This window comes from Notolepis coatsorum (genome assembly GCF_963971535.1).
Source record: "Notolepis coatsorum genome assembly, chromosome: 7".
Taxonomy (NCBI): domain Eukaryota; kingdom Metazoa; phylum Chordata; class Actinopteri; order Aulopiformes; family Paralepididae; genus Notolepis; species Notolepis coatsorum.
The window spans coordinates 178,822,489-178,839,972 of NC_140171.1; the positions used below are offsets into that span (position 1 = coordinate 178,822,489).

Consider the following 17,484-nt stretch of genomic DNA (forward strand, 5'->3'; position numbering starts at 1 on the left):
CCCTGACCCTGTCTCTGCCTCCACTCCTTTAGCCCTGACCCTGACCACGTCTCTGCCTCCACTCCTTTAGCCCTGACCCTGACCACGTCTCTGCCTCCACTCCTTTAGCCCTGACCCTGACCGCGTCTCTGCCTCCACTCCTTTAGCCCTGACCCTGACCCTGCCTCCACTCCTTTAGCCCTGACCCTGACCCTGCCTCCACTCCTTTAGCCCTGACCCTGACCACGTCTCTGCCTCCACTCCTTTAGCCCTGACCCTGACCGCGTCTCTGCCTCCACTCCTTTAGCCCTGACCCTGACCCTGACCCTGCCTCCACTCCTTTAGCCCTGACCCTGACCCTGCCTCCACTCCTTTAGCCCTGACCCTGACCCTGCCTCCACTCCTTTAGCCCTGACCCTGACCCTGCCTCCACTCCTTTAGCCCTGACCCTGACCACGTCTCTGCCTCCACTCCTTTAGCCCTGACCCTGACCCTGACCCTGCCTCCACTCCTTTAGCCCTGACCCTGACCACGTCTCTGCCTCCACTCCTTTAGCCCTGACCCTGACCGCGCCTCTGCCTCCACTCCTTTAGCCCTGACCCTGACCGCGCCTCTGCCTCCACTCCTTTAGCCCTGACCCTGACCACGTCTCTGCCTCCACTCCTTTAGCCCTGACCCTGACCCTGCCTCCACTCCTTTAGCCCTGACCCTGACCACGTCTCTGCCTCCACTCCTTTAGCCCTGACCCTGACCTCTGACCTCTGCCTCCACTCCTTTAGCCCTGACCCTGACCGCGCCTCTGCCTCCACTCCTTTAGCCCTGACCCTGACCACGTCTCTGCCTCCACTCCTTTAGCCCTGACCCTGACCCCTGACCTCTGCCTCCACTCCTTTAGCCCTGACCCTGACCGCGTCTCTGCCTCCACTCCTTCTGCAGTTGTGTTGTGATAGCAACAGATACAGATCGCACTCTCAAATCATTCAATATGCAAAAACGTCTCCGTCGTCAGTCTGAAGCTCTGAAAGACTAGTATCACAGGTTGTTTACCACGTAAACGTTGGCACACATCAAATGGAGCTCATTATAGATCTATTAGCACAAAGGTGACCAAAAAAGCATTACGCTACGCTAAAGTTGTAAAAAAAGTAGCACCACACCATGAGATGGAGATCATCAGAACATAATGTAACCAAGAAGAAATGCATCAATTACACACAATTACACCATGTGACATCACAAATGACATTCATATAGTGGGAAGTTAATAGCCTGAGATAAACTGAATTTCCACACACAAGCGCACACTTTGGTTGTTGACAAATGCACAGGCAGGTTAAGGTACATCATACCATTTTAGAAGGTACAAAATAAATCACCAAGATAATTAAATAACCTGTTTTCCAAAAGCTAGTCAGTACAAATGTATAAATATACATGCACACATGTAGAAAGATGTTATAAGCATTTATAAGGCATAAGTGCTCGTCTGGGGTCGCTAATGCAAACCGTGAGAAGATAAGTGCCTACAAGTTGAAGCATAGATGCCATCAAATGTCTAAAAACGTGTTTACTTTGCTCTATATTTGACATATTACATGCCAACTGTGTTCATACATACAGTTCATACAGTATCGTAAATTATGTTCATGTGCATCTATGAATGATGATGCACAAATAAATAAATGTGGCTGTGGACAGCTCTCCTACACGTTTATCATGCAAAGTCATACCTGAAGAGTCCAAGTTCATTGCAAATGCTATTTTTCTTTTCTTTTTTTTATACATAAAGAATTACTGAGAATATGATTGTTATTCTCTTTAAGTACACGTAGAAGCTTTTTTCCCCCCCAACATCCTTAACAAAAAGATGACATACATTTACATTATTGACCTGACAAAATGATGAGCAACGGCATCCGTTTATAAGGAGATATTTGCACTACTCATTATTATCATAATATTATGCCACATTAGGCTATTTCTACTGGACATATCTCCAGGTGGTGTCCAGTGTTCTAATCCTTCTGCTGCCCGTGTTCTTGTGGCAGCACCTCATGTATTCATATCAGATCACCGCTCCAGAGTTAGCTCTACTTGTTCTGGTGGCAGCACCTCATGTATTCATATCAGATCACTACTCCAGAGTTAGCTCTACTTGTTCTGGTGGCAGCACCTCATGTATTCATATCAGATCACTGCTCCAGAGTTAGCTCTACTTGTTCTGGTGGCAGCACCTCATGTATTCATATCAGATCACCGCTCCAGAGTTAGCTCTACTTGTTCTGGTGGCAGCACCTCATGTATTCATATCAGATCACTACTCCAGAGTTAGCTCTACTTGTTCTGGTGGCAGCACCTCATGTATTCATATCAGATCACTGCTCCAGAGTTAGCTCTACTTGTTCTGGTGGCAGCACCTCATGTATTCATATCAGATCACTGCTCCAGAGTTAGCTCTACTTGTTCTGGTGGCAGCACCTCATGTATTCATATCAGATCACTGCTCCAGAGTTAGCTCTACTTGTTCTGGTGGCAGCACCTCATGTATTCATATCAGATCACTACTCCAGAGTTAGCTCTACTTGTTCTGGTGGCAGCACCTCATGTATTCATATCAGATCACTACTCCAGAGTTAGCTCTACTTGTTCTGGTGGCAGCACCTCATGTATTCATATCAGATCACCGCTCCAGAGTTAGCTCTACTTGTTCTGGTGGCAGCACCTCATGTATTCATATCAGATCACCGCTCCAGAGTTAGCTCTACTTGTTCTGGTGGCAGCACCTCATGTATTCATATCAGATCACCGCTCCAGAGTTAGCTCTACTTGTTCTGGTGGCAGCACCTCATGTATTCATATCAGATCACTACTCCAGAGTTAGCTCTACTTGTTCTGGTGGCAGCACCTCATGTATTCATATCAGATCACTGCTCCAGAGTTAGCTCTACTTGTTCTGGTGGCAGCACCTCATGTATTCATATCAGATCACTACTCCAGAGTTAGCTCTACTTGTTCTGGTGGCAGCACCTCATGTATTCATATCAGATCACTACTCCAGAGTTAGCTCTACTTGTTCTGGTGGCAGCACCTCATGTATTCATATCAGATCACTGCTCCAGAGTTAGCTCTACTTGTTCTGGTGGCAGCACCTCATGTATTCATATCAGATCACTGCTCCAGAGTTGGCTCTACTTGTTCTGGTGGCAGCACCTCATGTATTCATATCAGATCACCGCTCCAGAGTTAGCTCTACTTGTTCTGGTGGCAGCACCTCATGTATTCATATCAGATCACTGCTCCAGAGTTGGCTCTACTTGTTCTGGTGGCAGCACCTCATGTATTCATATCAGATCACTGCTCCAGAGTTAGCTCTACTTGTTCTGGTGGCAGCACCTCATGTATTCATATCAGATCACTGCTCCAGAGTTGGCTCTACTTGTTCTGGTGGCAGCACCTCATGTATTCATATCAGATCACTGCTCCAGAGTTAGCTCTACTTGTTCTGGTGGCAGCACCTCATGTATTCATATCAGATCACTGCTCCAGAGTTAGCTCTACATATTGGTGGGGCCAGGTAGAAGCATACAGTACACAGACCTTACACACTTTATCTACATCTATACTAGGGCTGTCTTAAATACTCAATCCAAGCTTCGTTCGATGGGCATGGGATTCGAATATGAAAATAAAATTCGAATATATAAAAAAAAAAATTAAAAAGTTACATGATTTTAATTTTTTTGCAAAATCAACTCTGCCTCTCTTTGTTAACTACAACAAGCAATGCTGTTTGTTATTTAAGATGAGGCCGGACTCGGCACTGACAGATTTGTGTTCATTGTGCTGCTTTTATAAAGCCTCAAATGACGGCTTACAATATTTCATGAAAGCAAAGTGTTTAGTTTGTCTAAGATTTAAAAAGGTTTAAACTTTACAGCACTGACAAAGTTGAACAAAGTGCTGTACAAGTCCCACAACATAAAAAAAAAAAAAGAAAGAAAAAGATTTTTTTTTAATTATTTATAATTATTATTATTTATTTTTTTATCTCGAAGCTTCGAATTAAAATCGAATCTCGGCCCCGAAGCTTCGAATTCCAATTTTTCTTTCGAAGGTCAGCCCTAATCTATACTTTATTATACCTTGCACCTGTTAGGGGAGTAGAGGGAGAAGGGTTTAGCGGTGGAAATGGAATGTTCCAGCAGCGTCCTGCCCTCAGCTCAGCTGCTCCAGGTAGGCGGAGAGCAGAGGCCTGGGGGGCAGGAACGCTCTCAGCTCAGCTGCTCCAGGTAGGCGGAGAGCAGAGGCCTGGGGGGCAGGAACGCCTCCTGTTTGTTCAACACCTCTGTTAGGCGGGCGCCGTTACAGTCGGTACCTAAGGGTCATACAAACAAACTGTTATATACAAATATCATGACACACATTGCAGAGGGGGGGCTGCGAGCTCCAATAAAAGTGTACCATAGCTGTGTAATGTACTGCAACTGCATTTCTACTCACTTTGTGAAACAAGGTCCATGTACTGGCAGATGGCGTGAAGCAGTAGCCTCTCAAAGCTGATTCAAAAACACAAGACAATCATGGCGTGACTTCATCATCATCCTCCTCCTCCTCGGGTTCATAATAAATTCAGTGAATCATCTACTAAGCCTTAAGGCCTTGTCCTCACGTACACAGGTATTTTTCTTTATTATTTTTACACTTTCTCTTTTTCCGGTTTTTTCCCCCATCCCAATGTTAGTCGTTATGCCAATTCCCAATCCCCTACCTGGTCGTTGCACACTCTACCCCCTACCGTCGGTCTGGGAGGGCGGAGACTATCACATGCTTCCTCCGACACATGTGTAGCCAGCCCACCGCTTCTTTTCACCTGGCAGCGCGGACTCTCACTGGGGGAGTGTAACGTGTGGAAGGTCACACTACCTCTCCTAGATCCTTCCCTTGCTGTGCAGGCGCCCCGACCGAACTGTAGGAGTCGCTGTTTACAACGACCAGGACCCACCCTCACCGGGTTTTCCCACCCTCTAACACTGCCAATTGTGTCAGCATGGACGGTCGGCCAACCCGGAAGCACCACGGCTGGATTCGATCCCACGGTCTCTGTGGTGGTGGGCAGACGCTTAGACCGCTGCCCCACCCGGCCGCGCCTCTTTCTTTATTTTTTTTAACCATAGGTTTTTCTACACTGTTTGGCCTTTCGTCCATAATGCAAAGAGTATTTTAGGTCACTGAAACCGGACCTTTTTGAAAACTCTTGCCAGGGTGAAGATTTTTTAGAAACTCTATGTCTATTCGTGTGGACGAGTGAAATCAGAGCTTGTGGAAAAGGCTAACATCGTGACTAACTGCCCTGTCCACACGGATACCCCCCTGGTATTAAACATTCAACCACAAACATCTTAGGAGTCAGATTACCTGCTTCCGAGGTTGGTGGAGTAAACAGAGTGAGGCTGAGCAGTGAAGACACTCAGGAGGTCTTCTTCAAGCCTCTCCAGCGTCCCCTGTGAGGAACACCCGTCACAGTGGAATGAGACAAGGTTGGCGACGGCGCTTAACACATCGGGTTAACTCGCCAGCGGTTGAGTGCCAGACCTGAGATTTCTCGGGTTTTGGTCGTTTTTTCTTTTATTCGATTTTTTAAATTCATTACAGGTTCACGGACCTCGGTGTTACCATAGGAAATCATTCTGATATCCCAAAAGTGCAATACCAGCCACATCCTGGTAGGTGGCAGTATCGCCCACCCTTTGAAACTGTGTGTTACATTGTATATGGTCCGGGTGGAGAATTTAGACCAAGCCAAGTGAATCGCTTCATCCGACCACTTTGAAACGCGTTCAGCACACTTGAGGCATATCTTGTGCCACTTCATGTCAGGGACCAATACTGGATCAATACTGGAATCAGACAATTGGAATATTCTTTTTGGGATACCTCCTAGTAAAGGTAAGGACTATATGACATCAATCCTACTTTGATCCAACAATGATTTCACATCGATCGCAACGATCATATGCAACGTACTCCAAAACGTATGACGTTGCTGACGATCAAAGTATCAAAAAACTACTGCCCCCCCCCTTTCATGCATTCATGATGAAACATAATACCTATTATATACCTTTGAATTGGAAATAGTAGCATGTCCAGGCGAGCAACGCAAACGCTTTTAGCAAAATTCACATATTGCTCCATTACACAGTTACCAGTAATTAGCCAGGATCACTCTGAAACTATACAATATTCACCACGGTATAACACGCGAACGTATACATGATTCTATTTTTTATTTTTCACATGTTGAACGATGGATAGTTAACTCTTTCTCTGCCACGCTGGGAACGAGATATGGCTATGTGCTGCCACGCATTAAACCAATGGAGTCCGTCACCTTGTTTGCAGGGCTATAACTATATTCTATATTATAGCTATGGATGCAATACTATGGCCCATTTGACATTGAGTATCTATCATTCAAGATGTGAAAAAGAAATAATTTTTCCATCCATAAATTCCCGTTTTATACCGTGGTGAATATAAGTATAGTTTTAGAGCGGTTTAGGGTCATTCCTGGGAGGCTAGTAATAGCCAGATACGTGTATTATGTTAAATCCATTGGCGTTTTGTCCCTATACACGCTACACTTAAAAATTCAAATGCATATGATCGGTATTATGTTCCATCATGAATGCATGAAAGGGGGGGGGGTCGTTTCTGATTCATTGATTGTCAATAACGGCATTCGTTGAAATGAAAACAAGGCACAATCAAGCTGAAATTGACGTTAAATTACCTGTGGCCGGTGGGATTCCAAAAAGAATATTCCAATTATTTGATTGCCATCTGGTAGATCGTATGTCCATTTGGGCCACGACATCGATCGGGTGAAGCCCTCGGTCCAGGTTACTAGAGAAGTCCGCCCGGAGGAATTTCATCGACGCACAGCCCCATACACACAGACACTCACCAGGGGGGGGGGTCACAGACACTCACCAGGGGGGGGGGGGTCACAGACACTCACCAGGGGGGGGGGGGGGGTCACAGACACTCACCAGGGGGGGGGGTCACAGACACTCACCAGGGGGGGGGGGTCACAGACACTCACCAGGGGGGGGGGGGTCACAGACACTCACCAGGGGGGGGGGGTCACAGACACTCACCAGGGGGGGGGGGGGGGTCACAGACACTCACCAGGGGGGGGGGGGTCACAGACACTCACCAGGGGGGGGGGGTCACAGACACTCACCAGGGGGGGGGGGGGTCACAGACACTCACCAGGGGGGGGGGGGGGGTCACAGACACTCACCAGGGGGGGGGGGGGGGGGTCACAGACACTCACCAGGGGGGGGGGGGGGGGTCACAGACACTCACCAGGGGGGGGGGGTCACAGACACTCACCAGGGGGGGGGGGGGTCACAGACACTCACCAGGGGGGGGGGGGGGGTCACAGACACTCACCAGGGGGGGGGGGGGGGGGGTCACAGACACTCACCAGGGGGGGGGGGGGGGGTCACAGACACTCACCAGGGGGATCTGCTTGCGCTTCAGAGTTGCTCGCAGCCTTCGGTCGATCCTCTGGAAGCCGTCTGCAGCCGTGAAGGCAGGGGTCACTGTGGGGGGGGGCACAAGGGTCACTGTGGGGGGGGGCACAAGGGTCACTGTGGGGGGGGACACAAGGAGGGGTCACTGTGGGGGGGGGGACACAAGGAGGGGTCACTGTGGGGGGGGGACACAAGGAGGGGTCACTGTGGGGGGGGACACAAGGAGGGGTCACTGTGGGGGGGGGACACAAGGAGGGGTCACTGTGGGGGGGGGGGGACACAAGGAGGGGTCACTGTGGGGGGACACACACAAGGAGAGGTCACTGTGGGGGGGGGGGACACAAGGAGGGGTCACTGTGGGGGGGGGGGACACAAGGAGGGGTCACTGTGGGGGGGGGGGACACAAGGAGAGGTCACTGTGGGGGGGGGGGACACAAGGAGGGGTCACTGTGGGGGGGGGACACAAGGAGGGGTCACTGTGGGGGGGGGACACAAGGAGGGGTCACTGTGGGGGGGGGGACACAAGGAGGGGTCACTGTGGGGGGGGGACACAAGGAGGGGTCACTGTGGGGGGGGGGACACAAGGAGGGGTCACTGTGGGGGGGGGACACAAGGAGGGGTCACTGTGGGGGGGGGGGACACAAGGAGGGGTCACTGTGGGGGGGGGACACAAGGAGGGGTCACTGTGGGGGGGGGGGACACAAGGAGGGGTCACTGTGGGGGGGGGACACAAGGAGAGGTCACTGTGGGGGGGGGGCACAAGGAGGGGTCACTGTGGGGGGGGGGACACAAGGAGGGGTCACTGTGGGGGGGGGACACAAGGAGGGGTCACTGTGGGGGGGGGGACACAAGGAGGGGTCACTGTGGGGGGGGGGACACAAGGAGGGGTCACTGTGGGGGGGGGGACACAAGGAGGGGTCACTGTGGGGGGGGGACACAAGGAGGGGTCACTGTGGGGGGGGGGACACAAGGAGGGGTCACTGTGGGGGGGGGGACACAAGGAGGGGTCACTGTGGGGGGGGGGACACAAGGAGGGGTCACTGTGGGGGGGGGGACACAAGGAGGGGTCACTGTGGGGGGGGACACAGGGAGGGGTCACTGTGGGGGGGGGGGACACAAGGAGGGGTCACTGTGGGGGGGGGACACAAGGAGGGGTCACTGTGGGGGGGGGGGACACAGGGAGGGGTCACTGTGGGGGGGGGACACAGGGAGGGGTCACTGTGGGGGGGGGGACACAAGGAGGGGTCACTGTGGGGGGGGGACACAAGGAGGGGTCACTGTGGGGGGGGACACAAGGAGGGGTCACTGTGGGGGGGGGGGACACAAGGAGGGGTCACTGTGGGGGGGGGACACAAGGAGGGGTCACTGTGGGGGGGGGGACACAAGGAGGGGTCACTGTGGGGGGGGGACACAAGGAGGGGTCACTGTGGGGGGGGACACAAGGAGGGGTCACTGTGGGGGGGGGACACAAGGAGGGGTCACTGTGGGGGGGGGACACAAGGAGGGGTCACTGGGGGGGGGGACACAAGGAGGGGTCACTGTGGGGGGGGACACAAGGAGGGGTCACTGTGGGGGGGGGGGACACAAGGAGGGGTCACTGTGGGGGGGGGGGGACACAAGGAGGGGTCACTGTGGGGGGGACACACAAGGAGGGGTCACTGTGGGGGGGGGGACACAAGGAGGGGTCACTGTGGGGGGGGGGACACAAGGAGGGGTCACTGTGGGGGGGGGGCACAAGGAGGGGTCACTGTGGGGGGGGGGACACAAGGAGGGGTCACTGTGGGGGGGGACACACAAGGAGGGGTCACTGTGGGGGGGGGGGGACACAAGGAGGGGTCACTGTGGGGGGGGGACACAAGGAGGGGTCACTGTGGGGGGGGCACAAGGAGGGGTCACTGTGGGGGGGGGGACACAAGGAGGGGTCACTGTGGGGGGGGGGACACAAGGAGGGGTCACTGTGGGGGGGGACACACAAGGAGGGGTCACTGTGGGGGGGGGGGACACAAGGAGGGGTCACTGTGGGGGGGGACACAAGGAGGGGTCACTGTGGGGGGGACACAAGGAGGGGTCACTGTGGGGGGGACACAAGGAGGGGTCACTGTGGGGGGGGGGACACAAGGAGGGGTCACTGTGGGGGGGGGGGACACAAGGAGGGGTCACTGTGGGGGGGGGACACAAGGAGGGGTCACTGTGGGGGGGGGACACAAGGAGGGGTCACTGTGGGGGGGGGGACACAAGGAGGGGTGGGTCACTGTGGGGGGGGGACACAAGGAGGGGTCACTGTGGGGGGGGGACACAAGGAGGGGTCACTGTGGGGGGGGGACACAAGGAGGGGTCACTGTGGGGGGGGGACACAAGGAGGGGTCACTGGGGGGGGGGGACACAAGGAGGGGTCACTGGGGGGGGGGGACACAAGGAGGGGTCACTGGGGGGGGGGGACACAAGGAGGGGTCACTGGGGGGGGGGGACACAAGGAGGGGTCACTGGGGGGGGGGGACACAAGGAGGGGTCACTGGGGGGGGGGGGACACAAGGAGGGGTCACTGGGGGGACACACAAGGCATGTTTTGTGTGGTATGTGCTATGTTTTGTGTGGTATGTGCAAAATCTTGATACGGTGGAAAATATTATCAAGTCATTATAGATCTGTGTTGAGATATCGTTTTATCATTTTACAGCTCGACTGGTTCAGTGTGACCAGCTAGTGTAATGTGTGTGTGTCTCTTTAAGAGACTCCAAGGTACCGACATCTCCCCAGCCAGCCAAAGCAAGGTTATTATTATTACTTCCTGTAACTGGGAACCATTTTTATTTACTTTCATCATCATATCTGTTCTAATGTTACGTCTCGCAAGTGTGTATAAACTATGTTCTGCCCAGACCTCCTGGTCACTTTATGGCCAGACGCTAGTGTGTGAACATGGTGTATCTGTCTGTAAACTGTCCTTTCATTGTGGCCACGGTGAAATAAACTGTTTTCTATTGTTAATAATGACTCAATGATTTATAAAACGACTCATCGTTTTGTCCTTTAATATTCCCCATTACAGTTTCCTCCTGGTGTCCATTTCCAACACTCCTGACCTATTCCCTCTGGTGTGATGCTTGTCGACAGCACTGCGACCTCCCTGTGGGGATAACATAGTGTTTATATGATCTGATGGAGACCAGGTGGACGGAGTGTGGGCTCGTACCGTTCCTCTGGTCTCTGACGAGCCCACTGGAGGTCTTGTTCTTGGCCTCTTCCTCCAACAGGGCCAGCAGCTTCTCCTGCTCCTCACCGGAGCGGTTCATGAAGTCGTTCCATGGCTGGACGGTGAGGGGAAGGACCGAGTTAAAGAGAATAAATAAATAAATAAATAAATAAAATAAAATAAAATAAAATAAAATAAAATAAAATAAAATAAAAATAATAAATGTGTTCAGCAATATTGCAGCACAGTAGGGATATGGACGGTCTATCAAATCTAGGCCTACATGATGCAGAACAAAATAATTTTCAGGCAAATAAGTCTCGAAGTAGAAAGGGAAGTCTTGTTTCTTTGGTTTAGAACCAAGCGTGCAACCAACGCTTAGCGATAAGGATATAACTGAAGAGGTTACGTTTGTGGCCGTTCAAAAAAAAGTCCATTGTTCAAGACGGTACATTTTCAAACGGTAAATGGTGCCTTTATATAACAGCTCTTATCCAAAGCACTTTACAATTTGTTCTTCACATTCACCCACACATTCACACACCAGCAGCGGAGGCAACCGTGCGAGGTGCCAACCTGCTACTCTGGAGCAATTAGGGGTTAAAGTGTCTTGCTCAAAGGACACTTCGACACGCTGCCCGGGAGGAGCGGGATTCAAGTTCAAGTTTCTTTAATAGTTGTCATACAGAAGTACAGAATACTTTTATACAAAATGCTTCTTTCTGTTATGCTCCAGAGACTGTGCAAGACAAGATAAGTATGAAATTAAATTAAATTAAATAGTATAGCATGTAAAAATAGAAGTAAAAATAGAAGTCACGTACGTAGACACAGTGTTCAGTATAGACATATGTACAATGTTCGATGCAGAATAGAGTAACTGAGTTACCGTACAATATACAATATACTATGCAATATACTAATATACAATACTATATAGTGCAAAGCAGAAATGGGATGAGGTACAATTTACAGTAAGGTGTACTGAGGTATGGGTTGTAGTGCAAATCCTTTACCAATAAATATAAAGTGTGTCTAGGTGTTCTAAAGTGTGGAGAGTGGGTGCTGCAGTGTGTTGTTTGTTTAAAGTGAGTGTGTGCGTGTGGATGTGTGTGCTGTGTGCATTTGATGGTTGTTGCATAGTGTTTATTGTTCGTTGAGCAGCCTGATGGCCTGGGGATAGAAGCTTCTTCTGAGTCTTTCTGTGCTCGCCATGAGACTCCGGTATCGCTTGCCTGACCGCAGCAGGATTCAAACCGGGAACCTTCCAATTACCAGACGGCCGCCCTACCTCCCGAGCCACTGGTCTCAGGTTGACTGTGCACAAAGAGTGGAGGCCTACCTCGATGTAGTTGCGGTTGGTACAGGCCTCGGTGAAGATGGAGGGCAGGGCAGGGTTACTGCAGACCTCCAGGTCCTCTCGGGGGCACTCGTCTCTCTCAAGCAGGTTGGCAAGGAAGCGTGCTGTTTGTTTTGTTTCATGAGGAGAGTACAGAGGGGGGGGGGGGGGGGGGTAACAGTGTGTTAAATCACACGGGTAACACCGGATCTGTGGACGTGTGAACGCTAGGGTTGGGTACCGTTCACATTAGAACCCATACCGGTGCCCAACGGTACCTTTTTTCTGTACTTTAGTCTCTAAAAATGTAATCTATCTAATGTTATGGCTACATTCTTTATGACATATTGTTAAAATGTTAGCACTACGTTCTTTGACATATTGTTAAAATGTTAGCGCTACATTCTTTATGACATATTGTTAAAATGTTAGCACTGCGTTCTTTATGACATATTGTTAAAATGTTAGCGCTACGTTCTTTATGACATATTGTTCAAATGTTATGGGTACATTCTTTCTGACATGTTGTTAAAATGTTATGGCTACATTATTTCTGACTTATTGTTAAAATGTTAGCACTACATTCTTTCTGACTTATTGTTCATATGTTAACACTACCTTGAAACGGAACTGGCAAACACTCTGCAGCACTGTAAATCTGCAGCACTGGGACATTTTATTGCAGGTTATGACGGCTTACTGTTCTCTTGTCGGCGAAGGCTCTTCCTGCCCTTGGCTCGGGGGGTGAGGTCGGACTTGCGGATGGCTTGATTGATGAAGAACTGCTTCTTCTTGGAGGGAGACACGCGCTTGGCAGGAGAGTTGGGCAAAGAGGTGCATTGACGCTCCTCTATCAGGCTAGAGGGGGTATAGAGAGCAAGACTTAGTTAGGCCAGAACTAGTTACTAGTTACGCTGCTGGCCAGTATGACTACTCACTCACTCACTCACTCACTCACTCGCACACTCACTCACTCACTCACTCACTCACTCACTCACTCACTCACTCGCACACTCACTCACTCGCACACTTACTCACTCACTCACTCACTCACTCACTCACTCACTCACTCGCACACTCACTCACTCGCACACTTACTCACTCACTCACTCGCACACTTACTCACTCACTCACTCACTCGCACACTTACTCACTCACTCACTCGCACACTTACTCACTCACTCACTCACTCACTCACTCACTCACTCACTCACTCACTCACTCACTCACTCACTCACTCACTCGCACACTCACTCACTCGCACACTCACTCACTCACTCACTCACTCACTCACTCACTCACTCACTCACTCACTCACTCACTCACTCACTCACTCACTCACTCGCACACTCACTCACTCACTCACTCACTCACTCACTCACTCACTCACTCACTCACTCACTCACTCACTCACTCACTCACTCACTCACTCACTCACTCACTCACTCGCACGCTCTGTATGATGGCATGTACAAATCCTGTATATACTACTAGGGCTGACCTTCAAAGCCTTTGGCCGTCGAAGCTTCGGGGCCGAGATTCGATTTTGATTCGAAGCTTCGAGATTAAAAAATACATTTATTATTTACATTTTCATTAATATCTTATGTTGTGGGACTTGTACAGCACTTTGGTCAACTTTGTTGTTTTTAAATGTGCTCTATAAATAAAGTGGATTGGATTAATTAATTAAATGAATAATGAGTCTGGAGCTGCGCTGCCTCCGTTACACAGCCAACAACATTACATTACATAATTATGTTGCAAACAATTACATAAATATTTATATGTAGTTAATAGAGACAAAGGCAGAATTCAACTTAATTTTTTATATGGGTCGGGACACTATAAAAAATACTATAGAGATGTCAGTGCTGTAAAGTTCAAACCTTTTTAAATCATAGACAAACGAAACACTTTGCTTTTATGAAATATTGTAAGCCGTCATTTGAGGCTTTATAAAAGCAGCACAATGAACACAAATCTGTCACAGTGCCGCGTCCGACCTCATCTTAAATAACAAACAGCATTGGTTGTATTTAAGACAGACCTAGTATATACCATTATATATATATATATATATTTATTCTCACAGCATATATAGCTATACGCCTGTATGTACTTACCTACCCGTAGTCCCTTTACATATTTGTAGATACTATATCTGTACTACATACGTTAGGTTAGTTACGCTGGTTAGTATGACTACTACCATACTGTCTTTACATCCGATTAGCACTACACAGTAGTACTAATTTGTGTATTTTGTACCCAGTACAATCACCTGTACATTGTATATTGCTGTTACACTTTACTGCTACATTTGCACTCTGGTTGGATGCCACACTTATTTTAATTGTACTGTATAATGAATGACAATACATTTTAATCTAATCTAATCATGTTGATTCAGGCCTTTAACATGCTTCATGTGCCATATTCAGCTATGCTGTTTCTCCAAGTAGGTGGTATACTGGGCACATGACACATGATTGACAGCACTGAGGCTGCAGAAGTGGGTCAGTGGGTGTTTACATCTAAGCCCCGCCCAACACTGGACACCCTGCTTTGTGATTGGCCAGTGCGTTCTTCTATATGCCATATATAGCTCCTTATCCCTGCAGGATAGCAACATCATATTTAAATCACAAGTATTTAAATCCCAGCACTGGCCAAACAACTAACATATTGCATTAATTAAACTAGCCGTTGCATGCATTTGCATTTAATTAAACACATTTAAACAAGAGGTGCATTTGTTTAAGCATATTTAAACAAATCACCCCCCCCCCCTCTCTAGAAGCACCAACGTCAGAAAACCCAAGTCAACTAGATCTTCTTGTATTTGTTATAGTAGCCCAGGCCTGTCAGTGTGGGTCACCTGTATATATACACGTTATAACCTCCCTGTCATGTTTCTACTGTGATGTCTGCAGGCAGGACACTCATCTGACAGCATCAGTGGAACTGAAGACCAGTGGTTTAGTTAGTTAAAGTTACACCAGTAGTTTGATTGATTGATTGATTGATTGTATTAACAGATTGCAGAATGGGTACAATACAGTACGGCTCAATACACACAATTGTTAAGGGGATGCAGACCAGAGAAAGACTTTCGTCTTGTTTACATCAGGGTCCCCCATTTTCAATTCATCATAACATGGACATAATAATAACATAACAATTGATAACATAAGATGCTGCCCGGCTGTAACGCAGTAATAACGTTAGTTATTATGATCAGGTCACTTCAGTCGATATTAGCTCACACACAGTCAGATCGTGTTGCAGCTCATTTGCTAAGAGTATTTTGTCACTCACATAAAATCCTGTTCTTCTTCATTGTTATCCGTCAAAACAACCATTTTATGTCGTGTTCGGTCTTTTCAAAACACCTTAAAAAAACGCACTTGCGACTATATTAACGAAAGTAAAGCGAGACAGTTCCAGTAGATGATGTAGCTTCCTGCAGCTAGCTGCCTCTGTCTCCGCCCCTCCGCCCCGCGCGAGACCGTGAACGAGGCTCCCGAGCACCGCGCCCCGCGAGGAGGGGAAATCTGCAGTGCCGCAACCCCATACATGGGAGGGGCCTGTACTGTGCGTTGGGGGCCTGTACTGTGTGTTGGGGGCCTGTACTGTGCGTTGGGGGCCTGTACTGTGCGGTGGGGGCCTGTACTGTGCGTTGGGGGCCTGTACCGTGCGTTGGGGGCCTGTACTGTGCGGTGGGGGCCTGTACTGTGCGTTGGGGGCCTGTACTGTGCGGTGGGGGCCTGTACTGTGCGTTGGGGGCCTGTACTGTGCGTTGGGGGCCTGTACTGTGCGTTGGGGGCCTGTACTGTGCGGTGGGGGCCTGTACTGTCTGTACTGTGCGTTGGGGGCCAGTACTGTCTGTACTGTGCGTTGGGGTCCGTCCTGTACTGTGCGTTGGGGGCCTGTACTGTCTGTACTGTGCGTTGGGGGCCAGTACTGTGCGTTGGGGGCCTGTACTGTCTGTACTGTGCGTTGGGGGCCTGTACTGTGTGTACTGTGTGTTGGGGGCCAGTACTGTCTGTACTGTGCGTTGGGGTCCGTCCTGGACTGTGCGTTGGGGGCCTGTACTGTCTGTACTGTGCGTTGGGGGCCAGTACTGTGCGTTGGGGGCCTGTACTGTCTGTACTGTGCGTTGGGGGCCTGTACTGTGCGTTGGGGGCCTGTACTGTGCGGTGGGGGCCTGTACTGTGCGTTGGGGGCCTGTACTGTGTGTTGGGGTCCTGTACTGTCTGTACTGTGCGTTGGGGGCCAGTACTGTGCGTTGGGGGCCTGTACTGTCTGTACTGTGCGTTGGGGGCCTGTACTGTGCGTTGGGGGCCTGTACTGTGCGGTGGGGGCCTGTACTGTGCGTTGGGGGCCTGTACTGTGCGGTGGGGGCCTGTACTGTGCGTTGGGGGCCTGTACTGTGCGGTGGGGGCCTGTACTGTGCGGTGGGGGCCTGTACTGTCTGTACTGTGCGTTGGGGGCCAGTACTGTGCGTTGGGGGCCTGTACTGTGCGGTGGGGGCCTGTACTGTCTGTACTGTGCGTTGGGGGCCAGTACTGTGCGTTGGGGGCCTGTACTGTCTGTACTGTGCGTTGGGGGCCTGTACTGTGCGTTGGGGGCCTGTACTGTGCGTTGGGGGCCTGTACTGTGCGGTGGGGGCCTGTACTGTGCGGTGGGGGCCTGTACTGTCTGTACTGTGCGTTGGGGGCCAGTACTGTGCGTTGGGGGCCTGTACTGTGCGGTGGGGGCCTGTACTGTCTGTACTGTGCGTTGGGGGCCAGTACTGTGCGTTGGGGGCCTGTACTGTCTGTACTGTGCGTTGGGGGCCTGTACTGTGCGTTGGGGGCCTGTACTGTGTGTTGGGGTCCTGTACTGTCTGTACTGTGCGTTGGGGGCCAGTACTGTCTGTACTGTGCGTTGGGGGCCTGTACTGTGCGTTGGGGGCCTGTACTGTGTGTTGGGGTCCTGTACTGTCTGTACTGTGCGTTGGGGGCCTGTACTGTGCGTTGGGGGCCTGTACTGTGCGTTGGGGGCCTGTACTGTGTGTACTGTGCGTTGGGGGCCTGTACTGTCTGTACTGTGCGTTGGGGGCCTGTACTGTGCGTTGGGGGCCTGTACTGTGTGTTGGGGTCCTGTACTGTCTGTACTGTGCGTTGGGGGCCTGTACTGTGCGTTGGGGGCCTGTACTGTGCGTTGGGGGCCTGTACTGTCTGTACTGTGCGTTGGGGGCCTGTACTGTGCGTTGGGGGCCTGTACTGTGTGTTGGGGTCCTGTACTGTCTGTACTGTGCGTTGGGGGCCTGTACTGTGCGTTGGGGTCCTGTACTGTCTGTACTGTGCGTTGGGGGCCTGTACTGTGCGTTGGGGTCCTGTACTGTGCGTTGGGGGCCTGTACTGTCTGTACTGTGCGTTGGGGTC

The 17,484-nt window shown here is 50.6% G+C and overlaps 1 protein-coding gene across 1 annotated transcript; it reads right to left on the reverse strand.

The window, feature by feature from the left end:
- Nucleotides 1-3,415: 3,415 nt before the first annotated feature.
- Nucleotides 3,416-15,479, reverse strand: r3hdm4 (R3H domain containing 4). The gene is made up of 8 exons (XM_084318683.1): nucleotides 15,374-15,479; nucleotides 12,753-12,910; nucleotides 12,056-12,177; nucleotides 10,714-10,828; nucleotides 7,504-7,589; nucleotides 5,395-5,480; nucleotides 4,480-4,535; nucleotides 3,416-4,354 (listed from the first exon to the last, which is right to left on the reverse strand). Exons 1-8 carry the CDS (start codon nucleotides 15,415-15,417, stop codon nucleotides 4,251-4,253), a joined length of 771 nt encoding a protein of 256 aa, XP_084174809.1. The 5' UTR covers nucleotides 15,418-15,479; the 3' UTR covers nucleotides 3,416-4,250.
- Between the last annotated feature and the right edge of the window lie 2,005 nt (nucleotides 15,480-17,484).

What these genes read in the sequence shown, in the direction of transcription:
- r3hdm4 (XM_084318683.1), bottom strand. Translation starts at nt 15,417, where the DNA reads ATGGTTGTTTTGACGGATAACAATGAAGAAGAACAGGATTTTAT. An exon ending in AGCGCAAGCAGATCCCCCTG is followed by an intron (nt 5,481 to 7,503) that starts GTGAGTGTCTGT and finishes TGTTCCTCACAG; the next exon opens with GGGACGCTGGAGAGGCTTGA. An exon ending in TCCACCAACCTCGGAAGCAG is followed by an intron (nt 4,536 to 5,394) that starts GTAATCTGACTC and finishes TTTTTGAATCAG; the next exon opens with CTTTGAGAGGCTACTGCTTC.